Source organism: Triticum urartu, chromosome 3A, assembly GCF_056163025.1.
Source record: "Triticum urartu cultivar PI428250 chromosome 3A, HENAU_Tu73, whole genome shotgun sequence".
NCBI lineage: Eukaryota > Viridiplantae > Streptophyta > Magnoliopsida > Poales > Poaceae > Triticum > Triticum urartu.
This window is the reverse complement of record NC_141875.1, coordinates 247,403,985-247,413,693: the sequence shown is the minus strand read 5'-3', so window position 1 is coordinate 247,413,693 and position 9,709 is coordinate 247,403,985. Positions and strand designations below refer to the sequence as shown.

At 46.2% G+C, this 9,709-nt stretch overlaps 1 protein-coding gene across 2 annotated transcripts; it reads right to left on the bottom strand.

The window, feature by feature from the left end:
- Positions 1-5,349: 5,349 nt before the first annotated feature.
- Positions 5,350-8,329, bottom strand: LOC125548291 (uncharacterized). Of its 2 annotated transcripts, none has more exons than XM_087516734.1 (7): positions 7,470-8,329; positions 7,187-7,388; positions 6,881-7,084; positions 6,193-6,797; positions 6,014-6,109; positions 5,801-5,926; positions 5,350-5,705 (listed from the first exon to the last, which is right to left on the bottom strand). In XM_087516734.1, the coding sequence occupies exons 1-3, from the start codon at positions 7,730-7,732 to the stop codon at positions 6,968-6,970; spliced, it is 582 nt and encodes a 193-aa protein (XP_087372860.1). In that variant the 5' UTR covers positions 7,733-8,329; the 3' UTR covers positions 5,350-5,705; positions 5,801-5,926; positions 6,014-6,109; positions 6,193-6,797; positions 6,881-6,967. The 2 variants fall into 2 exon arrangements, with proteins under 2 accessions (XP_087372860.1, XP_087372862.1); XM_087516736.1 differs by having other exon boundaries at positions 6,231-6,797.
- Between the last annotated feature and the right edge of the window lie 1,380 nt (positions 8,330-9,709).

Sequence of the window (9,709 nt, the reverse complement as noted above, 5' to 3'; positions counted from 1 at the left end):
GGCCCATCTTCTCCTCTCCTTCGACCCAGCGCTCTCGTAGCCTGCAGCCAGCTCCAGCGACTGGGCCGAGGCCCATGGTGAGCTCCCCAGTGCCCACCATATTCGGCCTGCATCTATTTTTTTCCATTCTGGCGATTTTATCATTTATCCAGAGACTAACCAGTTTACAGAAAGGTCCCTAAACTTCATGCATATAATAACTTAATAACCGTGCATCGGTTTAAAATGATTTATATATGAAACTTGTTTAGAATTTTGTCTAGATTCATAATATCCAACTTTCATCTATGTTTGAAATGTTTAAAATGCCGTTTGGTTAAATTTGCACCTATGCCATGCTAAAATGGTTTATTTCATAACTAAATAACCGTAGCTCGGTTTCTAATAAACTTTATATGTAAATGGGGTAGAAAAATGCCTAGTTTAACATGGTGCACTTATCTTGTATGTTTAACAACTCTAAAATTGTGTTTAGGGCAGAACAGTACCAAATTCTTAATTTGCACATGAGGATTCTTCGGACTTGTTGTTTGTTGTTCCGGCCTCATTTAAATTTTCCAAGATAGGTAGTTTTATCATGTTTCACCCTCTTGCCATGTTAATCAACATTTAATATTGTTGGGTACCTAAACAAGAGAGAACTAAATAAGTCATGTGGTGTTCCGTCAATATGCGACTCGTTGCATATTGAGCTCCACTTAATTTGTAGGATTGTCTTGTGCATTTTGCCATGCCATGTTTCATTAAACCGGACATGCATCATAATTGGTTGTGCATCATGCCATGATTATGTGGTGGTTGTTTACTATGTTGTTTGCTTCTTTCCGGTGTGCTTCTTCGGGTTGGTTCCGATATCGTCGCGTTTGTGAGGATTCGTTTGACTACGTCCGTTTGTCTTCTTCATGGACTCGTTCTTCTTCCTTGCGGGATTTCAGGCAAGATGACCATACCCTCGAAATCACTTCTATCTTTGCTTGCTAGTTGCTCGCTCTTTTGCTATGCCTATGCTACGATACCGACCACATGCTTTATCATGCCTCCCATTTTGTTAAGCCAAGCCTCTAACCCACCTTGTCCTAGCAAACCGTTGTTTGGCTATGTTACCGCTTTGCTCAGCCCCTCTTATAGCGTTGTTAGTTGCAGGTGAAGATTGGAGTTTGTTCCTTGTTGGAACATAATTATTGTTGGGATATCACAATATCTCTTATCTAATTAATGCATCTATATATTTGGTAAAGGGTGGAAGGCTCAGCCTTATGCCTGGTGTTTTGTTCCACTCTTGCCACCCTAGTTTCCGTCATACCGGTGTTATGTTCCTTGATTTTGCGTTCCTTACACGGTTGGGTTATAATGGGAACCCCTTGATAGTTCGCTTTGAATAAAACTCCTCCAGGAAGGCCAAACCTTGGTTTTACCATTCGCCACCTAGCCTTTTTCCCTTGGGAGTCACGCATCCCGAGGGTCATCTTTATTTTTAACCCCCCCCTGGGCCAGTGCTTGTCTAAGTCTTGGTCCGAACTAGAGCCACTTGCAGCACCACCTCGGGGAAACTTGAGGGCTGGTTTTAGTTGTACGTAGTGTTCATCCGGTGTTGCCCTGAGAACGAGATATGTGCAGCTCCTATTAGGATGTCGGCGCATCGGGTGGTCTTGCTGGACTTGTTTTACCATTGTCGAGGATGTCTTGTAACCGGGATGCCGAGTCTGATTGGATTGTCTTGGGAGAAGGAATATCCTTCGTTGACCGTGAGAGCTTGTGATGGGCTAAGTTGGGACACCCCTGTAGGGTTTTGAACTTTCGAAAGTCGTGCCCGCGGTTATGGGCAGATGGGAATTTGTTAATGTCCGGTTGTAGAAAACCTGAAACTTAACTTAATTAAAATGCATCAACCGTGTGTGTAGCCGTGATGGTCGCTTCTCGGCAGGGTCCGGGAAGTGAACACGGTGTTGGAGTTATGCTTGACGTAGGTTGTTCTAGGATCACTTCTTGATCATAGATTCTCGATGTGCTTTTGCCTTCTCTTCTCGCTCTCATTTGTGTTTGTTAGCCACCAAATATGCTATTCTCTTGCTGCAGCTCCACCTCATACCTTTTACCCTTCCTATAAGCTTAAATAGTCTTGGTCGCGAGGGTGTGAGATTGCTGAGTCCCCATGACTCACAAATACTTCCAAAACCAGTTTGCAGGTGCCGATGATACCGTGCAGGTGACGCAACTGAGCTCAAGGAGGAGCTTGATGAAGTTTGTATTCGCTATATTGTTCCGTTTCCAGTTGATCAGTAGTGGAGCCCAGTTGGGACGATCGGGGATCTGTGTAGTATTTGGGGTAGTCTTCTTTTTTTTTGGTTCCGTAGTCAGACCTTGATTGTATCTGGATGGTGTAATGCTTTATTCATGTATTGTGTGAAGTGGCGATTGTAAGCCAACTATGTATCTCTTTCCCTTATGTATTACATGGGTTGTGTGAAGATTACCTCACTTGTGACATTGCTTTCAATGCGGTTATGTCTCTAAGTCGTGCTTCGACACGTGGGAGATATAGCCGCATCGAGGGCGTTACATGCTCACTATACCGGTCTCCTCGTTACTGGTTTTGTTCTTCTTTTTCATCGACATGTTCCAGCATCCCTGTGACCTAGTCACATGTGTCTGGCACGATGATGGATGTCATCACATTGAAAGGGCCGTAAGAATATCTCTCCATCATCGGAGGAGAAAATCCCACTCTTGAGCTATCTAGTCCCTTGTCATACTTTCTAACGAACATGTAAGTTGTTGTTATGGTCACCCTGTTACCAATGAAATTTGAGAAAGCCCAATGTCCATTATCTGGTAAGATGGTTATGATACTCTCATGGTGTAACAAACTAAGTCATACGTTAACTCTCCGTGTTATATCGATTGACTTGTGAGGATTGTATCTCAAAGTATGACAAACAAGTTGGGTCAATTCAATATGATCATTCTTCTAATGCCATACTCTCAATGTTGTTTTGGGAGTATTGTTACACTTAACGATATCCCAAGATCTAGAAAACATGATCAATATACATCACTTGAGCTAGTCCTAGAGGTGAGACTAGGAATCCGGTTTTACCATTTATCATTCCACACGTGTTTATGAGTTTACCACTGAATTGCATATTCCAGGATCATGGCAGTCGTAGCATAGAATATAACTCTTAATTATAAACATGAAAATAAATAATACAATATTATTGCTTCTAGGGCATGTTTCCATCAGACTCCCAATTGCACTAGAGTCAATAATCTACTTACATAGCTTATCTAACACCAATGGCTATTCGGTGTTGCTCATGTTTTGCTCGTGGTAGAGGCTTCTTCATTGGTTCTGACACATTCAAATCCTATGAACCTTGAGTAATTTCACAAAACCTTTCTTGACATGTTGTTGGATGATGTGATACTTGCATTCAAGATCATCTGGGCGGACATTGTATGTTAAGTACTATCTTAAGAACACGTGGTTGCCAAGGTCATCGAGTAATACTTGCTAAGTATCACGTTAATTAGATGCCCTTTTTGCAAAACAATGTTAACAATGTGCCTCCCGGGCATGCACTCTAGTGCCGACCTAAGATCTTGTTTCCTTAAACTAGACGTCTAGGCCCACGTCATCTAGGCAAATCCATCAAACCCCCACCACCCGGTTAGGCAAGAAATGGAAACAATTAGAAGGTCTTGCACAACTTCCCCTATTTGTGTCCTCCAACCCTATCTGTGTTAATTAGGAGGTGTTGCACAACCACAAGATGCAGACTGGTCGAAAGCATATTGGGTCGTAAACTGGCCGAAAGCATATTGGGCCGTAAACTGGCCGAAAGCACCATGGGCCACAAGCAGGACAAAAGCACCACGAGATGCAAAGGGCCCAAAGTATATCAGGACACAGACAGGAGAAAGCACCATGGGCCACACACAGGCCAAAAGTGTCACAGACGGTGAATGGGTCGAAAGACAACATGGGCGGCAACTGGGCTGAAAGGCATCAGGGTCCGTAAATGAGACCAAATGCCCCACGGGCGTTGATGGGTTGGAAGACATTAAGTAGTGAAAATGACATGTAGACACCATGTGGCGTAAATGGGCTAAAAGATACCTGGGCCAGAAACGTCCCTGTTACAGCATGAGTCATTAATAGGTCGAAATACACCATGGGCTACATATGGGACGAAAGACATCACGAGCCACATTTGGGCCAAAAGATTGTGGGTCGTTAATGGGATGAACTCGCACAGGTCCTAATGGGCCATATGCACCCGTGCTATAAATCGGCTATCTACAAGCAGGCTGTTACGTCAGCCTTTCATGGGCTAGATCCGCTAAGTTTTCATGAAGTCCCATGGGCCTTAAACATGACTGGGCCGCCTTTTTCCGAAATGGGCCTCTATTGGGCTTTGCCATGTGTCACTTTAGGAATATTGCACGTGGTCCATTCTATGTATGACACTTGTTCCAACATGGGGCCAACACATGGCACCTTCGGCCATTAGGAAGCTGACACGTGGTGGATAGGCAGCATGCTACATCATTAACAGGTATCAGAACCAGAACCCACACCCATTTAGTTAACGATGATTCGAAATTGCGGGTACCACGTGTGATATACCCTTGACAAAACACTTCCATCACTACCGGACTCGCGGACTATGCCTACGGCCCAGGGCCGTCGGCATAGGTCCTATGCCGTCGGCATAGATCTATGCCTACGGCTGCCATCGGCATAGACCCGTCGGCGTAGATCACATCAGCGTAGTCTTGTCAGACCGTCGGCGTAGTATAGCCGTCGGCATAGGGGCCTATGCCGACGGCCTGGCATCAGCCGTCGGCACTGTTTTTCGTCTGACGACAACGGACGGCGCCGTCAAAAGCACGGACGAATCATGGAATGCCACGTGGCAGAGGTACGCCGACGGCCTAGCCGTCGGCATATCTGTGCCACATGGCATCCGGTGGTGCCTCCTGGTGGCAGGTCTATGCCTACGCAAAGCCGTAGGCATAGACGGAATCTATGCCGACGGCTTTGCCGTAGGCATAGTTCTGCCACGTGTCGGCCCCTGGTTTCTCATGGCGGCAGAGATATGCCTACGGCAAAGCCGTCGGCATAGACCGAAAACAATGCCGACGGCTTTGCCGTCGGCATATCTCTGCCACGTGGCGCGTCCTGGTATCTCCTGGGCTTATATATGCCGACGGCTTTGCCTTAGGCATAGTTTTTTTTATTATTTTCTCCGTCTTCTCTTTTTCAATTCATTTGACAGCATTTCAAAGCAGAATAATATAGAATTATGCAGAAATATGACAGTTCATCATCTAAACATACTCAAGTTCATCATCATCATCTAAACATACTCAAGTTCATCATCATCATCTAAAGATCATCACTAGCGAAAGTTCATGAACATAAAACAAGTGCAAGACATGGAACATAATAAAAGTAGGAACATGAAAGGCATGGCATGACGGCCAAATGCACGGAATCATCATCGACATCAAACAAGACCACCTCCGCCAAAACCACCACCACCAAGACCACCTCCGCCAAAAGCACCACCACCAAGACCACCTTCGCCAAAAGCACCACCGCTAAGACCACCTCCGCCAAAACCGCCACCGCGACCACCATCACTCTGGAAGATCGGAGTGACTGGGGTCGACGGAGCAGGAGTCGAGCCACCGGTCCCCTACATGTTTGAGAGAAGATTCTAACGGTAAATATGATATGATAGTGTTGAATGAACGAGAACTAATTTGTTAGTAGTTAGGCAAATGTACTAACCGGACTATCACTTCCTAGTGCCACCCATTCATCGAACGTGGGCACGTGTGGGGGTTCTCCCGCAGGTGGTGGTGGGGGTCCCATTTGTGGAGGATCCGTGCAGTTACTCCAAGACGCCAACATAGCCTGGATGTTAGTTAAACAAGCAAACTAGAAGGTCAGAAGGAATGAAAGTGCAAAATTTTAGCTTGGTTTTAAGAGGGCAAAACTAACTGCCATCATCTGACGGTTGTAATCATCGTTTGCCTTCACTCGTTGCAAGTACTCTCGCACCTCGAGATTCCTATGCTCGACAAAGGCCTTATATGCCTACATAATTTAGGTTGTTTCTAAGTGAGAAATGCTGAAAATAAACTGAGAATGCTAGAGAGAAAAAGATAAAGGGGAAGTACTTATAGCATGCTGGCGGGCTAAGGGAGTCTGTGAACACCTCGTACTCTCTAACTGGCTCGGGTTGGTAGACCGAAGCCATGTGTACGAGATCGAAGGAGTGATCAAGCCATCGAAACAAGGATACCGGTCATGTGACTTCCCCTGGATGGCCACCACCACTGTGTCGTTGATCTGAGACTGGGCGACCTCAGGAACATCCGGATGCAACTTCTGATAGTGCTGAGTGTAAGACTCCAGGTGCTCCTCGGTCTTGCCGTAGTACTGGCTCTCTCCCTCCTTGGGATGACTCCGCTCGCGGGCCAGCTTCCATGACTCAATGTCTGAGAGCGGCCTCTTCAACTTGTCCTCCTGCAACGTCAAATAGAAGTTAGCCATACATAAGAACATGACGGTAAAGAAGAACAAAAATGCATCATGCATATAGATATATCTTCATGGCCATGAAGACCCGGTGGTTCCTGTTTCCTTGGCCGTGTGTCCCGTCTTTTCCACAGTTAGCCCGGGCCTTGATGCTCTTGGCAGCAAACTCTGCATCGTCGCCGAGCCACCTATCCACCAAACTCGCCCATCCATCATGCCTTCCATAGCACCAACGAGGAACAACCTATGAAAATTTTGGAAGCATGACATGTGAGCACGAAACATATAGTTGACTGCTTGAAACAATGAAAAGTTAGTAATAGTTACCATCATGAACTGCTCCCTGTTCAAGGTAAGTCGTTGCTTCTGCGCTTGAGTTTTGGTCATCTTTTGTTGCAGGTAGATGTGGTAGTACTACGAGACGGCAACCCAGCGCACCTCGTACTGCAACTGACGAGCTTTCTTCTTCGCAGCCGCAAGCAAGACTAAGTCGGCTCTGGCCTTGTGCTCATCAAGAACTCTATAGAGTTGCTGCAATCATGCATAAACCAGAAGCAAACAAGGCATGAGTTGAGTGATTCAATGATAAACTATGAACGAAACTGAAAACAAGTGATTCAGAAGAGAACTTACCCAAAATTTGGTGATCACGGCCTTAGCGGTCGTCCCGTACTCCGCGTTGCTGCAAGCCTCGTAGTGGGCCCAGCTCGTGGCCAAAACCCGCAGCTGCGGGTCCCTGTCTGGCCGCGGGCAGAATAGGCCAGGCCAAAACTCCTTCAACAGGACAGTGATAAGGCCGCTCGGTTTACGGCCCTTTTCGCGAAGGATCCAGGTTCTGCAAAAGAATCAAAGGATTTCCATGTGTACAATAAGAAAATGTTGTCATGTGTTGAAAATATGATTGAGAGGCACTTACTCTGTCCCCGCAGGTTCAATGAGCCACTTGTGCGCCTCGATAGAAGGTGGTGTAGGTAGTCCGGCATTACCACGCAGCCACCCCTGCGGAGCACCGGGTGGCAAGTCACCCCACAACTCGGGATCAACCTCCCCTCCACCACCCTCCTCGCCCTCCTCCTCACCCTCCTCCTCGACCTCCTCCTCCTCGGCCTCCTCCTCCTCACCATCAGGAACATACTCCTCCTCCTCAGACTCAGAAGGTGCCTCTGTATAGGAGGGCATCGAAGAAGACCCTCCTATTTCGGACACGGCCCGGAGTTTTTTGCCCCGGCTGCCTCTCCCCCCACCGCCTCCTCCTCTAGGGGCTCTCCCCCACCGCCTCCTCCTCTAGGGTCTCCTCCCCCGACCCCTCCACCTCCCTATGAGGTGTCATCCTCGCATAGTCGGGAGGGAACCTTGTGGGCTCGTCCACTCCGAGTAAGTCCTTTGAATTTACTGAGGAAACTGGCGCCGCTGGACTTGCCCATGATTAGCAAACCTGCATTGAGAAGAGAATAAACAATTAGTAAGGATATCAAGTAAACAAGCATACAGGAAAAACATTAATAACAGAAGAGCATATTAAGCATACTATTGTAATGATCATTAAAAGAACTTACATTTTCTAGAACCCATATGAATCATCACTATTGTAATCTATTTGTGGACCGGTCTCATTATCACTATCACGCATATCTTCTTCGTTGTCTGATGGAGGTGGAGGCTCTTCCTCATCGTCAGCGTCTTCATTTAACTTTTCAAGCATAATTATGTCTCTTTGATTCACAACTGCCTCACCATCAATCTGTGCGTCGTCGTCGTTTGGGTCCATGTCAACATAACCCAAGTCATCATCCTCGTTGTTTCCGACCACGTCATCATGTTCCTCTTGATAGAACACTCCCTCGTATGGCATGGGGTTTATGTTGTAGTAATCATCATCGTTCGGGTCTGGTAGCTTACCATGTGGCGACACCTTGAACACAACTTCCCAACCATTTAGGTACTCTTTCTGACATGGGTAAGGCAGATAATATACTTGTGTGGCCTGGGTAGCGGCGATAAAGAGATCAGCTCTGGCATAGAAGGTTGATGGTTTAAATTCAACTAAACCAATAGAAGGCGTATGTCTCAGACCCTTTTTGGGGTCGAACCATCGTCATTTGAACACAGTGAGACTTAGGTGTTCGCGGCCACGTTTGAATGTAAGCTTGTATATTTTTCCTACCCTTCCATAGTAATCTACTTTATTATCTCCTTCAGTGAAGACTCCGGTATTTATGGTTTTGGGATCAGGCCGACTGTTCTGGTGCTCCTCTGTATGGAAGCGATACCCATTCACATCATACTTTTGGCATGTCATGACGGCAGGGTCAAAACCCATGGAAACCCATCTCAATTCTTCATCCATTGATTCGGTCGGATCATTTCCCCACAAGTTTAATTGAAATTATAGGGTGCATGAGTTTAATTGAAATTATAGGGTGCATGAGTTTAATTTAAATAGGTAATAGTGAAGTGTGAAAAATTACTTTCTCCATGAACCACGCAACGAAATTTTTCCTTCCATCAGCACCCTTTCGGAGAAGAGCAAGTGCCTCCGCTTCAGTCGGAGGCAGCATTCCCGTCCACTCTTCTTCAACGAATCGACTATAATAAGAAAAGCGGTATAAGAACTAGGCAAAGTGAACATAACGAATTGACTAAAAGAATGGTGCAAAGGTATTACCTCATCCACTCATCCTCAACTTCCTTGATGTTGTGCAAGATATAGAACATGACATCCTCCCACTCATCTCATGACATGAGATAAGGTGTCGAGCATCCAGCCCTGCCACCTTGCCCGATGAATAGAGGCAACTTGGGTTTATACTTGGGTTCTTCTGTATTGTATCGAGACACCTTATTGTGCAACGTGGGAACATGGTCCGGATAGTAGGCTGTCCTGAGGTCTGCCACCTCCTCTAGGATAACCGCCTCAGCTATGGAAGATTCAATCTTAGCTTTGTTTCCACATTTCTGTCTCAGATGCTTGTTCTGTCTCTCAGGGCCGTACTGCCAACGATTCTACACAGGGCCCCCCAACAATACCTCGTTCGCGAGGTGCAAAATGAGATGTGTCATCGGAGTAAAGAAGCCTGGCGGGAAGATCTTCTCTAGCTTGCATATCAACTCCGGCGCATTATTATGCATTTCTTTTATCTTCTCAGGACATACTTC